This window comes from Cephus cinctus, unplaced genomic scaffold (assembly GCF_000341935.2).
Source record: "Cephus cinctus unplaced genomic scaffold, Ccin1 Ccin1_scaffold0715, whole genome shotgun sequence".
NCBI classification, from domain to species: domain Eukaryota; kingdom Metazoa; phylum Arthropoda; class Insecta; order Hymenoptera; family Cephidae; genus Cephus; species Cephus cinctus.
The window spans coordinates 25,856-52,624 of NW_014333334.1; the positions used below are offsets into that span (position 1 = coordinate 25,856).

The window sequence follows — 26,769 nt, forward strand, 5'->3', positions numbered from 1 at the left end:
GGGGGAGGGGGGGCGACAGCGCAAGTACCCCTCGCACCTGCGTATATCCTCCTCTCGGGATCGAGTATGTGGGAGAACTTGGCGATTTCGTCATCCGGTGCCTGGAAGGGATTATCCTGATTTCCCGTGTGCGGCGCCAGGTGGGCCAGGTACATGAACATGGGCTCGTTCACTCTGTGATTCTCGATCAGGCGCACTGCTTCCTCGGTGAAGAGATCAGTCGAATATTTGCCAGCAGTTTCCCAGGCCACGCTCATGTTGCGTCTCATGTCGAAACCCCGATAGCCCTCGTACTGGAAAAGTAGTCATTAGAGAGATGAGTGATTAGCAGATACGCTTCCGGCTGCTCGTGAGCCTGAGTGCCTGAATGCCAGAATGCTGGCTGTCAACGTTACCGTGGCTTCGACTTGGTGGCTGTAATAATCTTGGAGTCCGTTCCAGTAGCCAAAGTGCGAGTCGAACCCGCGATAAGTCGGAGTGTATTCGCGCCGGTAATAGCCCAGGTGCCATTTGCCCACGGCGTGAGTCCTGTATCCAGCCTCCCTCAAGTACTGCAAGAACAATGCATCCCGATTGAGAGAACCTTCCGCCCCTGAGAATCCTCTCCGAGTGACACTTGGAACGTACCTGGGGCAGCAATCTCTCTCTAAGAGGGAGTCCTCTGGGCTCCGGTTCCAGGATCACGGAATGCTGCATCCCCGTGTGAATGGGATACTTGCCAGTCATGAGGGCCGATCTGCTGGGCGTGCAAAGGGCAGGCACGTAGTGATTGTTCAGGATGACGCCGTTGTAGGCGAGAGCGTCTATATTGGGCGTCGGAATTTGATTCGATCCGTGAAAGCTGACGTCGTTCCATCCCTGATAGAGATAGAGACCCGCGTAAAATGAGATATGGAAGAGGCGCTCGAGATTACTGTGTCGGACTATCATCGGACTATTGGACTATTTGTGGGAGAGCTACGGCGACTACTTCCGTCGCGTGTCAAGTACTTTCACCAGGAGAGCTTTGGATATAAATCGATTTTCTAGGATCCCAAGAACCGTTCCGAAGAGACGCTCTGACAGTCGTTATCTCACCATGTCGTCGGCGAGAATGATGATGATGTTAGGTCGCTCGCTCTTGCCGATATCGTGATCCCCATTTCCGGTCCTTCCCGTAGACGAAGAGGACGAAGTAGGCGAAGGCGGCAAAGTCCCCGAAACTGCTGGACGGCTCGGATTGGCAAGCAGCGAGGAGAAAACGACCAGCAGCGACGCCAGCCGTAACCACAAGCCACTCATCCTGATGGGAGAGAGAGAGAGAGAGAGAGAGAGAGAGAATCTGGGAAGCAAGCCAGGAGAATTAGAAGCTCGGCTCTCTAGCACCGGCAATACATTGAGAGCCGAGAATTGCCAGAGATTGGAAAGCAGGAAACCGGACAGGCGGGACATTAGAAATTGGGCTGTTGGCTACTAATGGAGCTTTTCACGCGAACTTTTATATAGAGCACGTGCCGAAGTCACTCGAGAGACAGCCGGCTTAAATGACAATTCGTAAGATGACATGTTTCTCTGCACTGGAAAATTTGTTCTCGCTGACCTACAGACGAACATTTGCTTTGAGCTCGGGCGCGCGTGAGTTTCTGGACCGTGACGGAGACGCTGAAAGGTCGAAATCTCGGTGGAATCGAAAGAATTGCAGAAAGAGAGAGAGAGAGAGAGCAGATGCTGCTATTGCCATTGCAATGGGAGGAATCGCAACGACTGAAACAGGAAGATGGCGCTAAAGTGCATCCGACTAATTGTAAGGCTCTCTACGAGGATGATCTCGGCGCGGAATCGCGTAGAGGAGAGTCTTGATAATCTCAGCAATTCCATTTCTCCGGAACAGCAAGATCTTAGATCTTAGTAAAGACGCCAGCTGGCTCATAGCGATTCTTTCCGCGGCACCGGCAGCCTCGCGTCTAACAGTAAATTCATTATTTCGAGGGTCATCGTCCACTTGTACCATAAGTGGGACTGATCGTCAAACGGCAACACGATCGCTTCATAAAAAACACCGAAAATAATCGAACTGGATGGCAACGGCGTTCGGCAACTTTTTTTTTGACAATCGCTCGTCCTGTCGAATGACCGAGTCAAGCGAATCAGATCTGCGGCAGACTGTCTCTGTCGTATCACGCATTCTTGTCGAAATTCCTGAAAAGTTGTGACCACTCAAAGCCAGCCGAGTCAGCTCTCAGGCGAACGACGACCATTTCCGTAGCGTGCGCTGTCGAGGCCTTGAAGAGACACTTTTTTAAACGAGTTTCCAAATCAGTTCGAAATCGAGTAGCGACCGTTTGTCGTAGAGCATTGGAGGTTTAAGCACTGCCGGGCTGGGCTGCCTCTCTCTGCCGTGTCAGCACCGTGACCTTTTTCAATGATAATAGAGAAAGTAGTCATAATCCGTAGTCGGACCGTCGACTGCCGATTCCCGATTCCCGATTCCCGATTCCCGATTCCCGACTGCCGATTGCCGATTGCCGAACGCGTGCGACACAGCGTGTTTGCGCTGTTCCGGAGCTGCAAGTCCGCAAGGCCGCGTCCACCTGCCGTCTCTTCGCAGCCGCCGATCGACTGTGTCAAGTTGCACGCGATTACTCGGAATTAATCCAAGTACGCCATTGTCCGTTGTCTCTGTCACTTCGCCTACCTCCGTCTCCGTTGGCTTCCTGCCTTCGGCATGCAGATTCCTCTTTTCCCTACTCTGCTCTTTGCTCTCATTGCCGTCTAACGATGCCACCCGAGATGGCAAGCTGCAACCTTACTTTGTTAGTTCTAAACTTTTCGATTCCAATGGGGGAGAACTATCGAGGAGAATCTTGTCAATTAATTTCCTCTTTTTCGCCCGCGAGACTCCGACAGGCTTTTACATTGGGCAACTTCCAGGCAGGAATTTCCTATTCGAAGGAGCAAAGGGAAGCGACGAGAGAAGTTTCAAGTTGGCCTCCGTCACGATCGTCGGGTCGTCGGGTCGTCGGGTCGTCGGAACGAGATGCCGAAAGGCCTTGCGGGAGGACGTGGCTCCGAGAGACGCGTGTGCGCGCGCGCGCGCGCGCAAGTGCGAGCAACGTGCAGAATCTGCGGAAAGAGGAAAAGGTCGAGTGGACTTACCGCGCGTAAACGTAGAGGAGTCTTCTCCGTCCAGTGGCTCACGGGCGACTATTACGAGTCTCCACGGTTCAGGAACTGAGGAACCTCCAGACAGTCTGGCTCTCAGTTTCAGACTCTGACAATCAGATTGAGGCTCGGAGGCTGGACAAGACTTTGATGAAGGTAGGAGCTACTCGCGAGTGGGGATCGAGACTTCGCAGCTTCCAACGACGGAGCCCACAGGGCATTGCGAGGCGCAGATCTCGCGGCAGATCTCTTCCCGATCTTCGAGGTCCAAGCGAGACGCCGCAAACAGTTTTATTTCCTCTCGCAGTCTTTGCCGCCTCGTAGTTGACGCTTCGCTTGTCCCGGACTTTTCTACTGCTGCTCGACACCAGAAAGGCGCAGAGCCAGAAGCCGCGACTGAGCGACCAGTGGATTGCCAGGTGAAACAAGACTGGTCCATTCTTACGGGTAATTGGTTGTTCGCAGAGCCAATTAGAAAAGACTCAATTGAGATTGCAAGATTGTGCTAGGTGTTGTGTCCCCCAGCGATCAGGAGTCTCTTGAGCGTTGACCTTCAAGGTTTCTCGACTGTGCTGTCGCCCGTCTCAGAGTGTAACGAGGCCTGTTCGAAGAAGATCTTTTTCCTCCGGGCGCCTCCGACTAAGGCAGCGTCACCCGTCGCGTCGCGCAGTCAAGGAAACTCTCGAGAGACTGCCTCGACTCGGCTGATTCAACTGTTTGACGCTCGAATTCGCGTTCGTGACTCTTTCCTAAATCGGGAAACTTTAGCAGATTTCTCTCGATCATCGGATCGCTTACTCCCGATTGGCAGAAATATGTATTCGGTATTGCTGGTATCCGAGGCTGTTGGATGGTTCGCAGTGATCCTCGTTGGCCTCTCTTCTTTTCTTGACACTTGACACTTGACACTTGACACTTGATACGCGTGGAAAGGAATTTGTTGTCGAGGCCGCTTCGACGGAGAACTCAATGGGATAGTCTCTTTTTTTCTTGATAATATTTGGACATAACTATAGACTACTATAGGCCCCAGGCCTTACGCGTTCCTAAGGCTCGACCTGGACCCAGACACGAAATCCAATCCATAGGAAGGAACTGCGCCGTAATCGAGCGAATGCAAAGTGGTAATTAGCGTTTATCTAGAATCTAAATAGACTGTAGAGTCTCGACCCAAGTACGAGACCAAGAGACTCGAGCGGACTGTACTTTTACCGATACACCTTTACCATCTCCGTAAGGAACCTTGAGCATGTAGATTATCTTATTATCTTATTATTGTCATCGAGACAAAAAGAGGATCCAATTGGCGGAAGTGCTCGGATGAATCGAAGCAAGCGAGGCGAGACGAGACGAGACGAAAGGAAAAGAGGAAAAGAGGAAAAGAGGAATCTGTTTTTCGGAGGTTCCGTTAGGGATGGTTGGATCCGCAGCCGACGCGCGCGACTTGGACTGCTGGAAATCAGAGGCGCGCAAGGACAAGTTCTCCGATTATAGGAGCCGCGGGAGGCTGCATTTATTGTCGCAGGAAAAGGAGGCTAAGCGCGAGGGAGCCATCACTCTGGTTTACCATTTAACGTAGGTTAAAGCCACTGACATATCCAGAAGATAATAGTTGGCCAAGCGTCCCGGCGAGTCGTTCAATGTTCCTGTAAACCTGTAAATTTATAAGAGCCAAGATGGGGATATATGGGTGATTGGGAGAATGGGGAGCGGGAGATTGTAAACGAAAGAGGTCGTCTGTTGGTGAATTTTAATCGATCGGATTTGCATGGCGGCAATTAGCCGGCGCGCTGTCATGCCTCGAGTGGACTTGATCAATTTTCCTGCCTCATCCTGACGTTGAACAATGCACACTGGACGGTAGTCTTTATCGCGTAATCCAAGAGAGACACGAGAGACACGAGAGGCGTCTGGAACACGAAGACTCGACGGACTTTAGGATCCATTGAAAGGTGCGATCGTCAGCTCCTTCACCTAGAAACACAATCTCTGAATAGGTCTGTCTAATGTGGCTAATGGACGACCCCGAAGAGCCCCGAGGGATCGCCCCTTTTTTACCTGAACTCGTGGCGGCGTGCTCAGAACGTAGAGTATCCCGTCGACGATATCCGCACTGGCTAGCTTGACCATACTGCTCGGGACGTCCAGTTTGTTGATCATATCAGTCTCCACGGCACCCGGACTCACGCTCTGTGCAGATTTCCCTAGTTTTAAACTCGCTCGACAGTCGGAGAATGCAAAATGCTCGACTCACCGTAATCTTGATGTTCAGGTTGGCGGCCGCGATTTCGTTTCTCACGGAATCCGTAAGTCCGGTAACTGCAAATTTGCTCGCGGCGTAGATGCTTATCGGGATCATTATGAGTTCGGCGTTGTGGCCGGCGACGCTATTGATGTTAATAATGTGCCCCTGGGAGGGGCTTTTCCTCATCAAGCGCACCGCTTCCCTCGTGCAGATGCTCACCCCGAAAACGTTCACGTCGAGAATCTGACGAAAGTGCTCGGTAGGGCCCTCTGCGCGAGTTAAGAGATCCCTTCTACATTATTCCGATTATTCTTGTCTAATCAAGGATTACCGATTAATCATACCTATGATGCTGCTCGGGAAGAGCACTCCCGCATTGTTAACGAGAATGTCGAGGCCCCCGAATTTCTCCTCGACGATTTTAAATGCCTTCAAGATGTCTTCCTCCTTGCTGACGTCGCACTGCACCGCGTCCAACGTTCCTTTCTTATCCTTCAGACTCGACGCCAATTCCTCCATCTTTCCTACTCTCCTCGCCAGTCCGACCACCTTTAAACCTTCGTTGACCAGAGCCTCCACGAGCGCCGCTCCGATACCGACACTCGCACCCGTCACGATCGCCACTTTTCCTCGCCAACGATCCATCCTTCGGGTGCGACCAAATATTCTACTACGGCTGTTTCACACGGCTGTTTCACGGCTGGCTCGCGGCTGACGACGCTTCTCCATACTTGCTCTTATAACCTCGAGTCCCCTACTACACGCTCTACGGTCACGCTGGTGGCTCTAGCACGATACCGCTACACCAGTACGCCAGCACGCCAGCACATACATCGCTACGTCGCTACTACATTGACGCACCATAGCCATTACGGATTCAAGTCCATCTTATTCTTAGTCGTAGAATGATAGCAGGGTCATTCAATAAAAGAGAGATGGACATTAGTACTCGTCTTTTATATTTCTTTTCAAACTGAAAATGGTTGAAAGCTTATCAGGAAAGTAAAATAAATAAGAAACAATGGTAGATCTTTTTTTTTCGTATAGATATATTTTATCAGGAGCATTATCATCCTTATCGAAAGATTAAACTTTAGCACACGACATTTAACGGCGATGTCTTTTATCTACTATACAAACGAGGCAGAATTATTGCGTCGGCTTTTTTGCTCTAGGATGCTTCTTCAAGTTCGAAATTGTCCGACCGTCGAGATTGTCGAGATAGTCCAATCGAATGCCCTGAGGAATTCCTGAATCGGTTTTCGCACGTATTGCCTTCGATTCACAATTGCCAAAGCACAATGGTTCGGAGGCTCATTTCTATTGTACAATACAACATGGGCGTGTAAGTTTGTTTTTTATCCATGAAACCCGAAGAACTCCAAGTCATGCGTGCATGCACGAATGTGACTTGCAATTCCATCGCGGCACCATTTCCGGACTTACGAGGAAGGTTATCTTGGTGACACGTTCCGAAACATAGGGTGTCTTAATATATTGCGTAGAGCTGTACTCAAGATACATACATATACGTATGGCAAAGAGTAGCGGCCCATCAGGACATTCGATGAGTCAAAATAGGCCTACAAAATTCTTGGATTTTCAGTATTTTCAATATATGTCTCGTAAACTGTGCCAGATAGGAAAAAACTTTAAATAAACGGTAAGAGCTACTCTAACCCATTAAGAATCCGCATGGGTCGCTAATTTTTGGCATACCTGTGTATCTCGAGTAGCCCTACACATATAAAGAAACATCCTATATCTTTCGGGACGTCACCGAGCCAACCTTCCCGGATAGAATTTGTGGACGCGCAGCGAGTAAACAAGTATTTAATTGCTATCGCGTGCATCATATCGCGTGCTTCATATCGAATACGTGTATAATTGCACACGTTAGGACATAAAGATGCAGCCGCGTTAGTACATACATGGAGTCAATCCGACGATCGTGCCCTTTGGGGAGTTTGGTATGTCTCTCGAGTAGTTGATAGAATCGAGCGCGCGCGAATGAGAGGAGCAGGGGGAGAGAGAGAGGGGGAGAGAGAGAGAGAGAGAGAGAGAGAGAGAGAGAGAGGGTAAGTGCGAAGTCGAGGGTGTCAACGCGGGAGAAGGAGTGAGAAAGACTACAACAATCAGAAGCAATCAAAGTTGTCGGGGACGTGAGACGGTTTATCATGCGGCGACCAGTCGAGAATCAAATTGCAATTTCGGAATTCCCGTTGGTTCCCAGGCTGAGCGACTGAGGCGCCGAGGTGCACGTGTCGCCGCGTCACCCTGATAACAGGGGGGCCGGATTGAAACGTGCGTGATAGTGATGAAGGTAATTCGATTTCGATTCAGCGAGACACAATCGGACATCGGATCTATTCAGTTTCGGGCAGACTCTTCGAATTCAATTGAAAGTCAGGAGCACTTTACGAGAGTCGCCCGCTTGCGTTCCTTCGATCTCAAAGCTCCTGCGGAGTCGAAGGATGGACCAAGACCTCCGGCCTCGGGCAATCCTGTGCGCGTGATTATCGGCTAAATATTGCAGTTGCACCACTACTAGGAAACATTTTAATCCGAATCAGGTCAAGTGGCGGATAGACATAATCGCAGCATCCAGTGGCTGGTGCAGCATCCGGATCGGCTGCAGCGTCGCCGTCACTCCTGCCGTGAGAGATTCCTCTCGAACGACGAAGCTTCGGAGGATGATTGAAAGCCGACGTGACAGCTGCCTGAGAAGGATGCGTATGTATAATGAATTTCTATAAATAATTTATTCGAGTAGGTCACCCACTATTCGCGCTAACGGCAATCATTGGAATAATGTATTGCGAGGACCAAGGGTAGAGATATTGAGATATTGGAATGAAGCCGATTGCAGCACACAAGTAGTTTACAAGTAAAGACGCAAAGTGACAGCACGAACAGTGTGGACATTTGATCCTTGCGATTGAACCTGCCGAATCAGCGTTGCCGCTCGGCGATAGTCGATGAACGATGCTTCGACACAGAAGACACGTCGCTGTCCAGCATCCACGTCGACCTATCGCTCCCTGCGTTACGTTCGCGCCTCGAGTCTCCGATGCGCCTGCAGCTCGCGCTGCTTCCGGCATCCCTTTTTCTTTCCAGTCAAATCGCTCGGAGGCTTTTCCTCGAGCAGATCCTTACAGGACTCCGAGGATTGGCCAAGTCTCCCGGTTCTCGGTGAATGGGATATCTTGCTCTTTCTTTCGGGAAATTCTAAGCATAGGATCGATCGGAGGGACGCGAGCCGTACTTCCGCGATAGGCGGCCACCTTCTCGGCCCACTCTTCGCTCCTGTTCTCTCTCTCTCTCTCTCTCTCTCTCTCTCTCTCTCTCTCTCTCTGTCTGTCTCTTTCCGCTCGAGTTCCTCCCGAAGGATGTGCGGTAATCAGCCAGTGAGCTGAAGCCAACTGATCCTGATCCAGCTCTAATGCGATACCGAATCCAAGGCACAGGAGAGAAACGCGAGTGCTGGAGGCGCGCGGGCCACTCGGAGTTCCTTTGAAAGCGAGTCTGGATCTCGGAATCAGGTAGAGAGCGGCGTGAAACTCGGAGCGAATAGAAGGTCGCAAGGTCGACACGCGACGCTCCTTGCCGACGCAGAGATGTCCTCGCGAGGCCGACTTAAGATTTTTGGCAAAACGTGTTCAGATAAATTACGTAACGACGTTAACGTAACGTAGCCTAACGTAATTTCTTCCCTCCCTGCAGACTCGTCGTCAGGGCAGTCTTGTTGCTCGGAAAACTACGGGAAAACGAAAAGGGCGGTCGTCTTAGGTAGTAAGTCCAGTCGGACACGTTGCGGGACTTTTTTCTCCTTTCTCCCGCTAATCGGTGCGAGACTTTTACCAAATGCAGGCAGCTATTGAGTTTTACGGGTTTTACGGGTTTTACGGGTTTTACGAGTTCGACTATCGGACTTAAGGGGAATGCGCGGCTGCTAAGGACCCAGGCCGATCACGAGGACAGGTTGAGAATATTGCTGATGGTGCCATCCTGAAGCACCCTCGATACACCGACTACCAAGTTTCTCTGTCCAACCTGAAGCCTTTCAGCCTCTCGAGGTTCGCGCGGCCTCGAGCTTCTAAGCTTTGACATATTCCTGAACCTCCCGGAGAAGGTTTCCCTCATTTGCAAAAGTATAAGTATCAAAGTATAAGAAAACGAGACTCGGAGGGAGTCAAAGAGTTAACTGTGCGCGACACGGGGACAACGAAGCTCCGCTCGTGGGGAACTGGAGGTGACGCGCTGGCGCGGGGGACCGCCGAGAAGAATTCAATTTTCTTCGGAAATCCTGTTGCGTACCCTTGACAACCAATTTCCCAGAAGAATGTCCTGCTACTCATTTTCCTGATTACTTAATTACTGACGTTCGGCATCTCTTTAATTATCAGATCACTTTGAAGCCCAGCCAAGGGTTCCATTGTCGAGTGGACCGATAATAAGGCTCCATCCGGGAGATGAAACGACTTAATTAAAAAATCTTACGGCCTATCGGACTGCCGACGCGATAGCCGTGATTGATACGAGTTCGTTTTCTTTGTCAGCCGATGCTTTAACTTTATCGCGAAAACTTGAAGCTTTGTACGTACATCGAACGTCATTAATGGCGGGTAACACGTGGTGAAGCAGTGCGGTGAGTTAACAGAGGATATTCAGTATGTGATATACGTTCGGACACCTGTTTCTCTCTCTCTCTCTCTCTCTCTCTCTCCCCACTAAGCTCCCAAATTCCCCTCCAGAGGGGACATGCTCTGTAAAGTAGGCGACGGCGAGCGATATCGAATAAACACATCGCAGACAGAATGAAGACGCAGGAAGGGCAGAAGTCCAGCCGGAAGTAAAGGGAAGTCGATAGGCGAAAAGCTCAAGAAACGTGATCGGGTTGTCGATTAAGGAACTTCCCCAACAAATTCTATAGGGAAACCGCCATAAAGGATGAGCAGTAAATATCGATAAGAGAGACGAATCGAGTTTCCACGGAGCGTCTAATAGAAAGACGCACTGAGAGAGAGAGAGAGAGAGACGGTTCGTTAATCGGTTCCTCGAAATTGTGCGCGACCAAGAATGAGGGTCGCCTGTGAGCAGCAGGCATTGTAATCGCATAAGAGGATCCCCTGGTGCTGCGCTGACAAAGGGATGGAAGTACGGGGTAGGTTATTAAAATTCTCGTAAAACCACAGCGCCAAATGCGGAATACTTTAGTCATTTACGATACGTGCCGCTTCCAGTTCTCAAGGGCTCAATTCTTTGAGTCAGCGCAAAAGTCAAGACAGAGTGATGGAGGAGCAGGCATAATCGGTGTGATCCTTTGAAAGAAAACACAAGAGGGAAAGGCGAGTGAGAGACAGCAGGAAAAACGCGAAAGAAACTGTTTGGCTGAAAGCCCAGCGAAGCCATCGAGTCCTCGGAAAAAGCGTCTCACGCACACGGAGACGGACGTCACGGACGTCACGGACGTCCGCAGGAACTTGGAGCATTCAGGTTCAGCAGTGTCCTTTAAATAACGACATATTGCTTCGCATTCAATATACGCGGATTGGAAAAACATATTCCTATGTGAGCCCAAGTCCTGCGCCCGCCCTAACCTAATCGCTCCTGGGAAACAGCGGGACTCCGGGATTCGTTTATGGAATTTCGGTGCCTGCGACGACGATCCCAGCGACGCTAGCGAAGGTTCAACAGCGGCGGAGGGGGCGCGGGGGGGGATTCCCCCCTCCTGCAGCGCCTCTATCTCTTCGTCAGCAGCTGTCCGACGCGACGCTCAGTGTTAGTGCGCGTCGTGGCGCCGCCACGTGCTTTTCGTGGGCCATCGACGAAAGATGCAAATCAGGAAGGACCTCTGATTCCTGAACCAATTGACAGCTGATCGTGAATCTCTGCTTGGCCGGATCCTCACGTACGACTAGCGAGTGATGCTGCACCTGCCACTTGGTACCGTCGGGACGCCTCTGATCCCTGCAAGGATAAATCTCCGGCTCCTGGAACTTTAGTGAAATTGACTGTAGAAGCCTGAACATCGGAATCCGATGGATACTCGTGGAAATCATCCTCGGTGAGTCAATTTACTCATTTTGACGTATTTCGAGTTTCATTAGCGAAATTGCAGAAACATTTTTCTTCCGCCAATCGTACTGACTCTTTACTTCATTTAACAAGACAAAAAGATATGGAAATTCATTTTCTGAAGCGATGCTAAAGTACGTAAGCATTAATGCTAGTAAGTTCGTTTCACTCGTAAAAGCATTATTGCAGTAATAAATATAAACGTGACAGAATAATTTTGCAAGAAAGTAAACGTCAAGAGTAAGCGAAAACAATGCAGCGATACACGGTAAACAAAATGATCTTTTGGGACTTCATCTTTTTCTTAAATTACCTTTTACCAAGGATTCGTCGGTTCCTTCTGGCATCGCGACATGTAATGCGATTACATGAAAAATTAGGAAAAGAAAGGAAATGCCGTGTCTCTCGGAAACGCAAGAAAGTTGAAGCATCAAATGTGCAAACAGCCGAACATCCGCAGAAACCGAATAACCTGTTGAATCAAGGAAATTGATTCGCTTTCCTTTCGTTCGCTCTCGTCTCTTCGCCGCTTTCTCTTTTGATCCTCCGTATCTTTAAGGGGATCGCGCCACATTTAGACAGAGATTCCTACCGCTTCCAGAATTTCGTGAAATAGAATTTCGATCTTATTTTCGCACTTTAACGGTTTCTTCCGTAATTCCTTTGAAGAACGCGTTCGCGTCCGGGGCGCGCGTCCTACCTTCCGCGCTTTGTTCTTCCTCAGATTCTCATTGGTCGCTCGCTGCGACTGTTGTTCTTTTAAAAATGGACCACAAATGCGAAATACACATCTCGTATTCTCTCTCTCTTCCTTGCACCCTTCGATTCAGGCTCCCGTGGGCCTAATGACGTTTCCAGTTCATGGACCAAATGCAGAGGAAGCACAGACAAGACCTTAAAGAACGTTTCCTCGGGAGGTAGGAAGATTCCCGAGAATCGGCACAGGTTTTCCTTTGCCGAGAGCAACGGAGCTTCGATTTGGTGCTACGGGGCCTCGAACGTCGGGGCTCAGATTTCGCGCACGTGCTTCCGAGCTTGAACGTCAAGAGTCCGAAAGCCTCGGGCCAATCGGGAGCGACCGATCCATTATTCATGATCTCGGAGTCTTGATTACCGGTGATTACCGGACAGCCTGACTCTGGTTTTTCCAGAATTCTTCTGGTTGCAGCCTGACGATCTTGGAGGTATTATTGCAGAAGCCATGTGCATAAAGTTAGCTCCGCTTTTTTTGAAAAAATTAAATATGACTACTGTGCTACATTGTGCTGTAAAAAAAATTTGTTATTCAATTTATTTCTTATTATATGGATATAAATTGTGTTTAGGCTAAAATGTAGCCCCGTCATTTTTTTGACATTCAGAAACAAATATTGTGCCGAATTGTGCTCGACGTGTGCTACTATCGTGGGTGGGTGGGCGCCTGCTGCACCTCCGACGATGCACTGACACGTGTTATCAGCCGAGCGTCGGAATGCAGCAGAGACGAGTCGAGAGAAATTGTCGAGCCAAAGAAAGAACGAGGAGCTGCTCTTGGCACGATTTGCACACGAGGCGAAAACTCAGCAAGGAATTAGATTTGAGCAAAACGGCTGAACGGCCGAACGGCTGAACGGCTGAACGTGTCCTACTCCGAGGCTCCCGAGTGCGAGTGGGATCTCGAAGCAGGTCACTCCGTCGTTCTTCCTCGCCAGCCTTTTCTTTCCTGGAAGCTGCTGCTCTGTGCCGAGGGGGAAGGAAGAGTTATCTCGTGGGGATGGATTCAACGAACGATCGGGATAACGTTGCTCGTGGTGCCTTTTGAGCAACAGGAACTCCAAAAATGTGCAGGATGAAGGGATTACTCGTCTGGCGATAGTAACAGCTGCCACCCTGCGAGAGAGAAAGTTTGGCAAGAGAATAACGCCATTGGCTAAACCGATAACAGGAAAATGCTTTTCAATTGGAGTCTCTTAGCAGAGGAGACTGAGAGGGGGGGGGGCCGAAAAATAAGGGAGGGAGACAAGAGAGAGAGAGAGAGAGGGACAAGTCTCTGGTCGGTTAGGGAGACAGCAAAAACTTTGTCCTCGACGGGAGTCTTTTTTATTTAAGTAGAGTCTCATCGAACTACCTAATAATGAACACGGGGCAATTGCCGACGGGCGACGGGCGACGGGCGACGGGCGACGGGTGACGGGTGACGGGCGACGTATGGCGTCGCGAATATACATTTATGTAGAGAATCGAGGATCCGAATGAGCGAGGACGAGACTCGTTCCAGCGTCGGACTGATATGGCGCGAATGATCATCAGAGATCGCTGCCGCTTGCGCAGTTCTCTGGTTCTTCGTTACGATCGATTTCCTCCTCCTGCGAATTCTTCTTTCTACGTTCCTCCTCATTGGCAGAATTGACAGGAACCTCGTCGCTTTCCATTCCATTCTCGGATGACTGCAGTGGAGGAGACTCCATTGGCAGCTGCTGCTGACTCCTGTGCCTCGAAGATGATCGCCTTTCCGTCTTCCCTTCGCTCTTTCTGTCGCTCGACCTCGTCGTCCTCGTCGTCCTCCTTCTCCTCTTCCTACTCGAGGAATGGCTCCCTCGATTGGACTTTCTGGTCTTCCGGCTGTCATCGTACTCGGGACCCCCCACGGAATCATCCGAGTACGTCGTACCTTCGGCACTGGATCCAGCTGCTCCTCCTCTTCCCTTCTTCCCGGGTCGCTGTCCCTCGAGGTCTTCCGCGTGGCTCTTGCGACGAGGAACAGCCCATTCCTCGACTTCCTCCTCGACGCCCTTGCGCCGGGCCTGTCGCATCTTCCGAGTCGTCCGTTCCGGAGTTTCCCTGCGACGGTGACGACTTCGACGTCGCCTGCGTCTTGCGCTTCTGCGCCGACGGCCACGACTCCTTCGTCGTCTGCGACCTCTGCGCTCCTGAATTCGATGGGAGGGATCACCACCGAAGGGCAGCTCTTCCGTGTCGGCGGCGCTGGCCTTGAGTCCCCCGTTGCTGGGATCTTCCGCGCGGTGCAGGTTCGCCCTGATGGGATTGACAGCGACAAGCGCCTTGTAGCGGCCACTTTTCAGGCGCAGCAGACCGGCGTTCACTGCGTGCTTCAAGGCGCGATGGACCTGCACGGCGGAGGAGGAGAGACGCGTCGATTCGAGAAATGATTTTGAACTTTCAAAGGAAGAGGAAGAAGAGAAGGAAAAAAAAGCATCGGCGCAGTCGGAGATTTACCTGCATCGTCAGATTCCTCGCGGGTTTCGGCGAATTCTGTCTCACGAAGGAGAGGACATCTCGCGCTGAGGATCCTTTGCCCTCGGAGAGATGCGTCACTGCCTCAAGGACACGGGACATGAAACGTGGATTCGAAGGACGAACCATCTTAAAGCTCTCGCCAGGTTCTTCTAACAGATCCAAATGAGAGGCGCCAGTGACTCGAAGGAACGTTCATAGCAGGAAATTCCTTCGTTGCACTGTAAGAACGCTTTTTTCCGCACTTTGGTCCTTAGGATTTTTGCGAAGCAACAAGAAACAAAGGGGAAGGAAATTTTAACGAAAATTTAATCAGAACATCTCGACGGCCATTAAAGTCTTTGGCGAATGAATATTTGTTTGCCAAGACGCTGCGGCGTTGCTTAGCATCGAGCGTTCGTCCTTTGCTGTTTGCGATTCGACACGCGATCGCGCGAATCCCATGGCCGTTTAGGTTCGGCTTCGTCGACCGGGAAGCTCGAGAGCAGTCGGGAGGTCCACGTGGGCCCACGTGGATGGTGGGAGCATGGCGATGAGACCTCTGCGAGAACTACCTGCGCTGATGCGCTGGATGGGCAATCAAGGCTGATTTCCTTCTGACCTTCCTTCTTTCGAAATTATAAATGAAACGTTTCACCGGTAGCATTTTCACAGCTCGAGCGAGTGCGAATCGAGTCGGGATTGTCCGACTGCGAGAGCTCTTTCGTTTTCTAATTGTAAGTGCGAGGCAGCTCCTGCCTCGGGACAAGACAGATTCGCCTCCGTCAGACGTTTGATCAAAACTTCGAAACGTCAACGATAAACCTTTGACATTTTTTCTCTTAATTTCTTTCTTTTTCGTGACGTAGTTTGAATCGTAATAGGGAAATAATTGGGGAGCGCAGAATCTTCCCTCGAGGCGTTGCTTCTCATTTAAATTCACTGATCCTTCACGAGGAATCGTATTTCATTCGATCGGACGCGCCGCGCCGCGCGTCATTTTACTTTGATCTCATCACTTTCGGTGCCGTTACGGAGAGTTTGTTGCGTCTCTTGGATCTTTTTTACATTAAGAAATGGTTTTTTTTTTAATTTTACAGGAAGCCATGAGAAGACTCGACTGATTTTGGGTTAGTAGGATCGCAGCATCGCAGCATCGGTGGAAAGGGCGGAGAGGAGGAGGGAGAAAAGCAAAGTAGGAAGGGAAGGATCCCCCCCCCCTCCACGTCTCTCGAGACTCTTCTGCCAGGATGAACCAGCGACTCCTGCTCGCATTCGCGAACCTGATCTCTTCGTACGCCTCGTTCTCGTGAGTTGCAACCCGCAGAGAGATGCAACTCGGCACTCGGCAAATAACAGAGATTCCCTAATACGTGTACCGGTGCTCCTCCGCGATATTAATGTTTGATTATGCCAGAGCACGTAAACTGTGGGAAGCGAAGCTCAGGGACGGAGCCAAACGATAATGGCTCTTTTCGCTTTCGCGCTTCTGTTTGATCAAACTGCCTCGCTGGCTGTGATCGAACCGATTCGGCCAAGTTGGCGCAGTCCCGGCACGTGTTGTCGGTCCATCGTGTAATTCGACCAGTAGTCAGGCACTTTCGGTACGAATAGCGGAATATCAAAGGGGGAAAGGTTTCCCGAGTTGCCATTGCATCGACGCGCCGATCAAATCCAGATATCGGTCAGGCATTGGGCGTCGTATGGCTGTGGGAACTCGAGACTCTCGGGGCTCTCGGGACTCTCGGGACTCTCGGGACGCGCTGACTCAACTTCGCTGACGCAACCCCCAGGCAAAGCGCAATCAGACACGGTGCAGAGTAACCACGGGAATGCGTCCCGACTGTCCCAGGGTCGCGGCCAATTCGAACCTCTCGACGAGGCAGCGAGCTCAGAGCAACAACCACGGGAATATTTCGGAACTCCTGGACAACCTGCTGCGCGGGTATGACAACAGCGTGAGGCCCGACTTCGGCGGGCCCCCCGCGACCGTCGAAGTTGACATTATGGTGCGCAGCATGGGACCAATTTCGGAAGTCGACATGGTTGGTACAGCTGGGTGGTTGCTATTTTCCTACTTGTTTTACTTTCTTTCTCCTTTCTCTTCTTTCCAGACCTACTCGATGGACTGCTACTTCCGGCAGTCTTGGGTGGATAGGCGTCTGGCCTTCCAGGGCGGCAAGGAGACCCTCGCCCTCAGCATCTCGATGCTGGCCAGAATCTGGAAACCCGACACCTACTTTTACAACGGGAAGCAGAGCTACCTTCACACCATTACCAGCCCCAATAAGTTTGTTAGACTTTACCAGGACGGTCGAGTGCTCTACAGCTCTCGGTGAGTCTCTTTGGTCTCTTTGGTCTTTTTGGTCTGTTAGGTCTCTTTGGTCTTTACCATTAACGTGACGCCGTCATGTTGCCGTTTTGAGGTTTTCAGGTTTTTAGGGCTGCCAGATCGCCTATCTCGTTAGCATAATGCATTCGCAATGTTCACTCGAGCATGGATGGATTCCTCCCGTCCGCCGTGGGCATCCACGTAACCGCGCTTAGAAATACTGACGATCAATGCGCGCATTATTCTGGACTTCTTGAACTCTAGTAGAATTTCTCCGTGGGTTTCTCCTGGATTAACGTCAAAGGGAGCGCGATTCTTGCAGGATCCGAAAAATCTCTCCTCGTTGACGTTGTTCTTTCTCCACTCCCAGAGTTTCATCCTTCTCTTCCTCCTGACTCTGCTTATCTCTCCTAGTTTCGTGCGGATCGCGCAAAGGTTCCGCTCGTTTCCTCTCGAGTGGCCCGAAAATACGTGCGCCATCTGTCACAGCTAATGTCGCGGGATAAAAAGGATTCCTCGTAGGACTCGTTTTTGGATACTCGCGGTACGTCGAAAGGAAAGTTCTAAAGTCCTGAATGGAAAAGCCCCTCCGAAAAATGGTGCTGGTTCTATTTTTGAGTAATTCGAGTCAATTGTTGGCAAAATAAGCAGCCGTCCACGTGACGGATGTGAGGTGAGGATGGCGCGTGAGAAGAATTGGATTCCGGGCGCATCAGTCAGTACCAGAATTCGGGCTGATCCTGGAGCGAGGTAGGTGCTGATGAAGGATTGACCCCAGAGGCCGTTCGAGGGAGTCATTTTATCGGTGTTATCGGTGTCCAGGTGTTCGGAAGCCTTTTTCCTTTACGAGAGTTAAGCATCCTCTGCTGGAGTTGGATCGCGTCCAGCATTCGAAAATTTGCAGGTGCTCAAAAAATTACAGAGTATGTGGGTCTCTGTATCCGTTTGTAGGTGCAGCCGTGCGGAAGCTGCGAAGGCGGGGGGTGGGGGGTGTAAGGATGGTTAAGGATGGTTAAGGATGGTGGCTGTGACGGGAAAGTCGGGGACGGGAAGAGGATGAACGCGCGGGGGGAGACTTTGATCATGAGCCTCGATGGAACTTTTGCCACAACTCGCTCTTGGTTTCCTTAGCACGCGAACCGCAACGCGCAACACAGCACAGAACCCTTTCTCGTCTTTTTCGTAATTCTCTCCATTTTCCCCATTCTCCCCATTCTCCCCATTCTCCCCATTCTCCCCATTCTTCCCATTCTCCCCATTCTCCCCATTCTCCCCATTCTTCCCATTCTCGCCTCTCTACCAGACACCCATCTCGTCTCCTTCACGAGGGTGAGAAAATTACCTCGCTACATTTAATAGCCTGCCTATTTAATGCTACCGGATAATTTAAGACCAGAAATTTGCCCGATTTCGAGAAACGCCTCAAGTTAATGTCAATCTTACGAGTCCCCAAAATTCTGCTGTAGCCATTTGGCTGCTCATCGCTGAAAATATCCAGATTCGACACGACAGACGCGACTTCTCCCGGGAAAGCTGGATGGTTCGATTGTTCGATTGTTCGATTGTTCGATTGTTCGATTGTTCATAAAACTAGACGGCTAGTCGGTATTAGCCCCTTGGGCTCATCAGCATGTTAGGTGCAGAGGCAAAGTGCATCGGCGCAGTCTCCGTGCAAACAGTGAACTCGATCGAACTGAAACCGACGTCCGATCTCAGGGAAGAGGCTGACTGAAACCTCTACGTTCTCTCTCCATGTATACCTTAGATAAGTCAGATAACAGGACTAGATAAGGCGAGAGGAGAATCGAGCTGGACAGGAGTGACGGAACACGCTGACTAGAGAGACTGACTATTCTTAGGATGAATGAACGAATGCAGTTGTATTGAATTTCACGTGGGATTTAATAAATTGCAGCATCCTGCGGTACACTAAATACTTTGCCTCTGTATTTACAGACTTACCATCAAGGCGGGCTGTCCCATGAATCTCGAGGATTTTCCAATGGATACTCAGAGGTGTCCTCTCAGATTTGGCAGCTGTGAGTATGTCCAAATGTCTTCGTCTTGCTCTATTCATTAAATTTCACGTGAAAAGTGTTATGTGATCCACGACGAAGAAGAGTTCCTCTCGAGTAAACTTGAGGTAAGATTGAATGAGGCATCTCGTGCAGGAAGATCATCAGGGAAGAGCGGCGAGGGTGTGAAGCGACGCACGGTCGAAGACTGGGGGAAGGAAGGATGATCCGAAGGAAGGAATCGACTACGTAAGAATTTAAGTTAAAGCTGCTCCGGCTCGAAGGGATGATCGCGAGACCTTATGGTGACACACTCTTCCCTGGGGAGGCCTACATGCGAGCCTAACGCGTCCTGGTTAGGCCTCCCTTAACGGGGGATCTTAATTCGGGAGAGGGAAAGGGGGGCTGGGGGCAGCACCTCTCAGTTTTTAAATCCTTGCTTGAAGCATCCTAATTCTTATCTTGGTGCTTTCCTTTACAGTTGGCTACACGAGCAGGGACGTCGTCTACAAGTGGAACAGCGCGAGACAGGTGGCCATTGCCGAGGACATGAAACTCTCGCAATTCGATCTCGTTGCCAATCCGACGGCGAATCATTCGATGGCACCGACACTTTCCCACAGTAAAGTATCTTTCTCCTCCGACTTATTTAACTTTCCTTGCATGTTCGTTTCCTCTGATTCTTTTGCTTCAGGCTCTTGCTGCTAAAGTTTTTCAGTGGGTGTCGCCTAGGGAAAGAGGGAAAGCAGGAAAAGCAGGAAAAGGGTGGAGGAAAATGAGTAAAATGAGTAAAATGAAGAAAATCAGGAAGTGCAACGTTCTTAGACAAAGCGGCTTCATCAAGCACAGCGCTTCCGTTACGGAGTGACGAGAGGGACAGGGTGGTGGTTCGAGGGAGGCTGGCTTCGGGCTTACTCGTTGTCGTTCAGGAGATATGGACTATTCACTGGCGTAAAGACTGGAGTTTCCAGAGATCTAATGTTCGGATTGGGATTGAGCTACTGCAAGGCCTGTGAAGAGGAAAATGCAGGAGCAAAGCGTCTTTTTAATGCGGCAGACGTTGGCGCCCATGCTTCTCCTTGAGAAGCGCGCTGATCGAGTTAAACTCTGTTGGTTTTTGCAAAGTCTTCCAATTTGGCCAGTGCTCGAGTGCGCGCCACCGCCTCGCTCCACTCGTGCTTCTCTTCGCTGACTCACTGACTCACTGACTCACTCTTCTCCACGCAGAGAAAAGGAAGTAAAGAGAAGAAGTGGCCAATATAAAGGCATCGTCGATTTCGTTAAATATTTTTATTAAAAAATTGCAGACTCCTTGACGGTTGCACGGCAAACTTCCAGACTAGCGAAAATGCCAAACACCCGAGTAATTGGGAATTCTTGGGAGGAAACCATGTCCTCCCTCAAAATCTCCTTGCTTCCTCTCCAGATTACATAAAAGATACCTACTGTATTACCTTTTTTGACCCACTTTTTTTGTCTCCCTAATTTTCTCCCCATTTTTATTCATCAACGTCGACGGAGTTTCCAAAGTCTTTCCCTCTCCCTGATCATCATTTAAATTAGCTTGAGATCAGTTATCTGTGGAGTAGATTTAAGGTATAAAGCGCCAAACAACAAGCTCATGGTAAATTCTCAGCTTGCGGATTTTGCTTCGTGCATTTTAATTTTCCTCCAGTCGCCTCTCGTTTTTCCGACTTGTAGGTAAATCCATTAATCGTTGCTCTGTTCTCTCTTTTAGGAGAATATTCGATGCTTCTAGTATCGTTTCATCTTCAAAGACACATGGGAAACTTCTTAATTCAAGTATACGGTCCCTGCGTTCTCCTGGTAGTTCTCTCCTGGGTCTCCTTCTGGTTGAACAGGGAAGCCACCGCCGACAGAGTGTCTCTCGGTAAGTTTCGAGAATGGCTGAGATTGTGACTGGAGAGCTTGTGATAGAACGGACTATAATCCTGAAATCTATTTTCAAGAATCTTTTACCATTTTGTGCTATCATTTTTCTAAATGGAAACTTAAGAGAATACCTATTATAGTAAAAAGACTGCTGCTTTTGTTTCAGGTATAACGACCGTATTGACCATGACTTTCCTGGGACTCGAAGCCAGAACCGATTTGCCGAAGGTGCCCTATCCCACGGCCCTCGACTTCTTTGTCTTTCTCTCCTTCGCCTTCATCTTCGCTACGATCATACAGTTTGCCGTCGTTCACTACTTCACCAAGTATGGTTCCGGCGAGTGCTACTTTAGTTCGGATCTAAGCGACACGGAGAATTCGAGCGACGAGGAGGATGAGAAGGAGGTCATCGTCAAGTGGAGAACAACGAGTAACGATACGGTACGTCTCTCTCTCTCTCTCTCTCTCTCTCTCTCTCTCTCTCTCTCTCTCTCTCTCATAACAAGCGAAAAGGAAAAGGACATAATGTCAAAGGCAACCGCGTGGGCTTATTCTAGGCTCAACGTAAATCCTCATGGATGAATGACCAGAGCCGTGGATTCGCCTTGAACGGAGAAGAAGGCCTCAACGAAGTGATTCCTCTCTCGGCTATACCTGAGCCGAGCAGGCGACGCCCCAGTGGACAGTGGCCGATATCCTGCATCCCCTGCAGCCCGCCGCCAGCAAAAGCACCACCTCCTCGAAAACTTTCAAGGCGTAGGCGAAGGAGAAGAGCACCTAGATACAATTCGGTATCGAAGATCGACCGCGCGAGTAGAGTCGTCTTCCCACTCTTCTTCCTGGCTATCAACGTCTTCTATTGGTACGCCTATCTCTCGAGGAGCGAGAGAATCAACTACGCGCAGCCCAAGTATCAAGATTGATGTCAATGAACGTCCGCTTGATCCGTCTCTCTACGTAGCCGACCAATTTTACAAGTGTTTGCGTGCGTAATATTACCAAGAACCTGGATGGCTTGACATGAAGTTTGTATCGTCATAATACAGTTGGATATATTGCAATTGCAATTGGAAACAACGTGTGTTCTCAGCTCATGCGCCACTCTCGATAAAAGATACGTCGATAAGAACGTTGCTAGTTGTAAAAGTTACTCAAAACATATATATTATATATGTATATAGATGACAGGGACTATTTGGAAGATACGCGAGAAGCGACTATTGCCTTAAGCAGAACGCAGCTGTATTTCTTTCTCTTTCATTGTGCGCTGCGCAATCGGACCAAATTACGAATGCATTATCTTTTCGTATGTATATCAGGTGCATCTCTTTAACACTGGCGCGATTGCAATTGACACTGACAATGGTCGAATATCTCTTAATTCCAGGATCTATTCAAGTATCCGTCAGTCTGCATTTGAAAATTGCCAGGGAAAGGTGTAATTTCAGATTCGAATTATATTTTAGGAGATGTTACAGCTACTAGTCTATTAGAACCTAAAGGGAATTGCGAAGGGGGGACGATGAATTTACCCAAGAGTTCCCGAGGACCACCCCTATAACGGGTGGAAAGAAAAAGTTCTTGTCATAATGTCTTATGAATTTATTAGAAGACCTCAAATTTCATCAGATATTTAACAGAGAAATAAAGTTTCAACATGGAAATAGAGAAATCCGCGTCGCTATCCTTGGAATATAGGTGGGCAAAAACTTTGGTATTCCCTTCGTCACGGTGTCGCCGTTTATGAAGTTTACGATTGGTTAAAAGAATTGAGTCATTGGTAAACTCGCAATCAGAGTGAGCGCACCACGTCTAACAGTTCTTGAGCGTAATAGTCTGGAATGATTTGCTGCGCTTCTTCGGTGGCAGTTAGCATTTTTTCAAAGTCGTGCGAATTAGTGACACCCGTTAACACTAGCAACGTCTTGAATCCACAACGCTTGCCCAATTTAATGTCCGTCGAACAGCTGGAAAGATGTATAGAGAAGTTTAATGAGTCGGGCGGCCGCGACGCTAGTGACAATGATAAGATTCTTCTTACTTGTCTCCGATCATGAGGGTCCGCTTCGGCTCGAGGGAATATTTCTTAATGACGTATTGGCTAACGTAGGCCTCTGGCTTCCCTAGAATCACGGCACGTCTATTGGTCGCCACTTCGACGGCGCGTATCAAGCACCCGCTTTCTGAAAGGAGGTTGCGCTCGGTACATTTGTGAGAGGTAACTTTTTGCCTCGAAGACTCTTTCGTTCAGACGCCGGCCTACCGGGAAACTTGTTGGAGTTCGGAGATGGTTTCTCGGCGTCGCAGTTTGTACCAATGAAAAGAACGTTCGGATCGTTAAGGTAAGTCGCAGCTTTCGTCAATTTTGGATAACTGAAGTTGACGTCGAGGCCGACAACGACAGCACCGACTTCAGCGTTGGGCTTGAAAGCTTTTATCATTTCCACGTCATCGTCCCCTTCCATGACGTCAGGCTACATTGATTAACTACAATGGTTTCTGCTTCCCACTTCGCTTCTGATAAGAAAAGCGATTACTCACTCCGATTCCAATGTGCTTGATGCCGACCGCATCCAATTCCTTCCCGATTCCGTCGCTGCCCACGATGTAAACCGTTTTATCAAAATTCTTCTCTTTAAGATACATTGCGGTCAGAAAAGACGTGCAGACTATTTCCTCCTGTCGAAAAGATTTTATTCGATAAAAAACGCCGTGCTGTCGGTCCTCTTAGGAAATACGAGATTCCCAATTACCGGGGACGCATCGTAATTTAATGCTTTAGCCTTGCGAAATAACTCTTCTCTCGTTTTAGTGTTGTTATTCGTCACGTAGAAAAATCTTTTGCCCATTTCTTTGAATTTCTTGACAGCCTCCGGAGACCCCGGCACAGCCTCGGTCTCTCTCCAAAGTACACCTGTGTGCGCAGTACGGTACAGTTTTAGCAATCCTCGAAAATAGTGAAAGAAGCTCTCTCTCTCTCTCTCTCTCTCTCTCTCTCTCTCTCTCTCTCTCTCTCTCTCTCTCTCTTTTCGATCGCACGCGCTTCACTCTGCATTCACATTCTACTCACCGTCGCAGTCCGACAGGACAACGTCGAACGAGTCGACGAAACTTTTCAATTCGTCTTTTGAGAAACGTGTCACATACTTTGGTGTCATATTCCTCTTTGAGCAGAATGAAGATGTAGCAGGGCGAATGGACATGAAGCGGAGAAACAGAAGGGAAGAAGAAGAGAAAGAAGAAGAAAGACGGATCTGTGTAGCAGCAGTGAAGGTGCGAGTGAACGCGAATGATCGGAGGTCGCCGAGAAGAGAGACGCGCTGTGAAAACTTGAGAGTCGGCTGAACTGCCGTTCGCAGATGCTGCGCTGCTGCGTTACTGCTTGGCCAGATGCCGTGGACCGCTACCCACGCGACCTTACTTATGTAATTTTACATAACAGAGTTCTCAGACCGTGTACCGGTATCTCGATATCTCGACATCTCGACATCTCGACTAGGATACAATTCATCGACCTTGTACACTAACAATAGGCAAACCGACTAAATCTAATTAGATGCATCCGTGCAATGCGAATGCAATTCACGAGCTCAGCGGAGCTTCTACTGTTGATAAATAATCTCCAGTACTTTTTTCCAGGGCGAGATATAAATCAGATCAGATCATTCCATTCAGAGATCACAAACTGCATCCCACTTTGAGCTGTGCCAGCCTCTTCCATGGACCATTTTGGCTTTTTGCGTAGAGAGATTTTTTAAAATATCAAAGAAAAAGCCCTAAATCCAACCCTTTCCGAGATACAGCATCCCAAAGGTGCAATTTTTACTAGTTTCAAAATTCAAGAATAGACGAAATTCGGAATCACGGCGAAATTCCTTGGAGGAAAACAATAATCTAAGTAAGGGAACGCAGGTCTCGCCTTATTGCTCACTTTTACTATAACTCTTAATATCCCTGTGTCTTTAACCGCAGGACATCCCAGGTATTACGAAGTACACAGGCACGAGAGCAGAGGTTCACATCCAAATATCAATTTAGAGCTACTCGGCGTCCATAAGTCTCCCTCACTCACCTCCTAAGTACATCCTTAAAAACTAAGTGTTGTTCAAGTATCCTTTGGAAAAAGAAAATTTAAAGAACTAGTGCATATAACATACAACACGTATATTATATTCCAGTGATATATGAAATATATTTTTAATGGTACTGTTACTGTTAATCTTTCGCAAGCCATATACTTTATACGTATACTGTATCATTATTACATTTGTCTAATAAATTATCTTGTAACACTTATACACTTTTCGAATCTCCTATTCCTTCCTATATCTCCATCATTTTCCTCGCAGTATATCCTCAAAAACTAAGTTTTTAAAATGTCATTTGGAACAAGAAAAATCCAAAGTGGTAGTGCATGTAACATACCACACGTATATTATATTGTAGTGATAGATTGTAATATATTTCTAATGGCATTGATATTGTACTTTGTGTACTGTATCATTATTGCAATTGTCCAATAAATTATCTTGTAACACTTGTACACTATTCGAATCTCCTATTCCTTCCTATATCTCCATCACTCTCCTCCTAATATATCCTTAAAAATTAAGTTTTTAAAATGTCTGTTGGAGAAAGAAAAATCTAAAGCGCATGTAACATATTACACATATATTGTAATGATATATGTAGTATATCTGAAATGGTATTGTTATTGCTAATGTCACGAAAACCATATATGTATGTATATCTATACTTTGTATACTGTATCATTATTGCATTTGTCGAATAAATTACCTTGTAACACCTATACACGTTGATATTCTTTTGCCCTATGCGAATATCCCAGAGTACGAATGAGTTCTGTCTCTTTCTTACTCTTCTCCGTCCTAACAGCATCCTTATTCTTATTAAAGAAATTCTTATCATCAATTCTATCAATCTATTTAAATGATTTCAAATGTAATTTGAAAATCGCATCGTCGAAACTTCAGTGGGTTAATTTTTATTAAAGAATTCGTATTAGTTCGAATTTTCGCCGATAAGAGGGCAGCACCTCCTGGGCATGATATGTGGCGCCATCTCTGAGAGAACGAGTGAACTTTCTCGAATAAAATAATTCCGAGAGTAATTCGAAAATCAGCTGTATCTCTGAAGATACAGGTACTGATCAAATTGCGATAGGGCACTTTCAAAAAATCCCTTTACTTTTTGCAACTTGCTGATGGAATGGAAGTAATGACAGAGAAAATAGAGCATAACCGAATAGAGGTGTAGCAGCATAAGGCAAGAAAAGGAGGAAAAGGATACGGTTATAATCGAGGAGAATCAGAGAGAGCCAGAACTCACTCGTACTTTGGGATATTCGCACAGGGTAAAATAATATTAACGTGTATAAGTGTTACAAGATAATTTATTTGACAAATAGAATAATGATACAGTGTACAAAGTACAGATGTACATATTGTATAGTCCGCGAAAGATTAGTAATATCAATGCCATTAAACTTAATTTTTAAGGATATATTAGAAGGAGAGTGATGGAGATATAGGAAGGAATTGGAGATTCAAAAAGTGTACAAGTGTTATAATATAATTTATTGGACAAATGTAATAATGATACAGTATACGTACAAAGTATATGGCTTGCGAAAGATTAACAATAACAGTACCATTAGAGATATACTACATATATCATTGCAATATAATATACGTGTGGTATGTTACATGCACTACCACTTCAAACATTTCTTTCAACTTAATTTTTCTTCAAACTTAATTTTTAAGGATATACTAGGAGGAGAGTGATGGAGAATAGGAAGTAATAGGAAATTCGAAAATAGAGTAGAAACG

At 48.2% G+C, this 26,769-nt stretch overlaps 5 protein-coding genes across 16 annotated transcripts in view; 1 reads left to right on the top strand and 4 right to left on the bottom strand.

The window, feature by feature from the left end:
- The window catches only part of LOC107270268 (arylsulfatase B), a 6,879-nt gene extending 2,231 nt beyond the window's left edge, over positions 1–4,648 (bottom strand). Inside the window, exons 1-5 of one of the 3 annotated variants that reach the window (XM_015745125.2) lie at positions 3,136–4,648; positions 1,078–1,321; positions 628–858; positions 396–551; positions 38–293 (exon numbers count right to left, since the gene is read on the bottom strand). In XM_015745125.2, coding sequence (XP_015600611.1) covers positions 38–293; positions 396–551; positions 628–858; positions 1,078–1,281 — 847 coding nt within the window. In that variant the 5' untranslated portion in view covers positions 1,282–1,321; positions 3,136–4,648. Of the gene's footprint in view, positions 1–37; positions 294–395; positions 552–627; positions 859–1,077 lie in introns of all 3 variants that reach the window. The other 2 variants (XM_015745126.2, XM_015745124.2) reach the window with 2 other exon arrangements.
- The window catches only part of LOC107270270 (gamma-aminobutyric acid receptor alpha-like), a 22,494-nt gene extending 500 nt beyond the window's left edge, over positions 1–21,994 (top strand). The window contains exons 1-11 of one of the 9 annotated variants that reach the window (XM_015745127.2): positions 6,208–7,898; positions 7,960–8,119; positions 10,630–11,453; positions 15,778–15,986; positions 16,530–16,722; positions 16,792–17,012; positions 18,966–19,048; positions 19,506–19,646; positions 20,763–20,915; positions 21,084–21,358; positions 21,475–21,994. In XM_015745127.2, coding sequence (XP_015600613.1) covers positions 15,928–15,986; positions 16,530–16,722; positions 16,792–17,012; positions 18,966–19,048; positions 19,506–19,646; positions 20,763–20,915; positions 21,084–21,358; positions 21,475–21,840 — 1,491 coding nt within the window. In that variant the 5' untranslated portion in view covers positions 6,208–7,898; positions 7,960–8,119; positions 10,630–11,453; positions 15,778–15,927 and the 3' untranslated portion in view covers positions 21,841–21,994. Of the gene's footprint in view, positions 1–6,207; positions 8,120–8,145; positions 11,454–15,777; positions 15,987–16,470; positions 16,723–16,791; positions 17,013–18,965; positions 19,049–19,505; positions 19,647–20,762; positions 20,916–21,083; positions 21,359–21,474 lie in introns of those variants that run through there. The other 8 variants (XM_025087650.1, XM_025087653.1, XM_025087654.1 and 5 more) reach the window with 8 other exon arrangements.
- LOC107270273 (farnesol dehydrogenase-like) lies at positions 4,875–6,156 on the bottom strand. The gene is made up of 4 exons (XM_015745137.2): positions 5,731–6,156; positions 5,396–5,655; positions 5,200–5,331; positions 4,875–5,115 (listed from the first exon to the last, which is right to left on the bottom strand). The coding sequence occupies exons 1-4, from the start codon at positions 6,029–6,031 to the stop codon at positions 5,077–5,079; spliced, it is 732 nt and encodes a 243-aa protein (XP_015600623.1). The 5' UTR covers positions 6,032–6,156; the 3' UTR covers positions 4,875–5,076.
- LOC107270274 (U1 small nuclear ribonucleoprotein 70 kDa-like) lies at positions 12,743–15,102 on the bottom strand. 2 transcript variants are annotated; one of them, XR_003060481.1, is made up of 3 exons: positions 14,681–15,102; positions 13,572–14,571; positions 12,754–13,333 (listed from the first exon to the last, which is right to left on the bottom strand). XR_003060481.1 is itself a non-coding variant. In XM_015745138.2 (2 exons), exons 1-2 carry the CDS (start codon positions 14,825–14,827, stop codon positions 13,750–13,752), a joined length of 969 nt encoding a protein of 322 aa, XP_015600624.1. In that variant the 5' UTR covers positions 14,828–15,102; the 3' UTR covers positions 12,743–13,749. The 2 variants fall into 2 exon arrangements, 1 of the variants encoding a protein (XP_015600624.1); XM_015745138.2 differs by having other exon boundaries at positions 12,743–14,571.
- Positions 21,995–22,504: 510 nt separating the features above from the next.
- On the bottom strand, positions 22,505–24,246 carry LOC107270272 (glycerol-3-phosphate phosphatase). The gene is made up of 6 exons (XM_015745136.2): positions 23,988–24,246; positions 23,671–23,831; positions 23,459–23,596; positions 23,181–23,391; positions 22,959–23,100; positions 22,505–22,884 (listed from the first exon to the last, which is right to left on the bottom strand). The coding sequence occupies exons 1-6, from the start codon at positions 24,118–24,120 to the stop codon at positions 22,710–22,712; spliced, it is 960 nt and encodes a 319-aa protein (XP_015600622.1). The 5' UTR covers positions 24,121–24,246; the 3' UTR covers positions 22,505–22,709.
- Between the last annotated feature and the right edge of the window lie 2,523 nt (positions 24,247–26,769).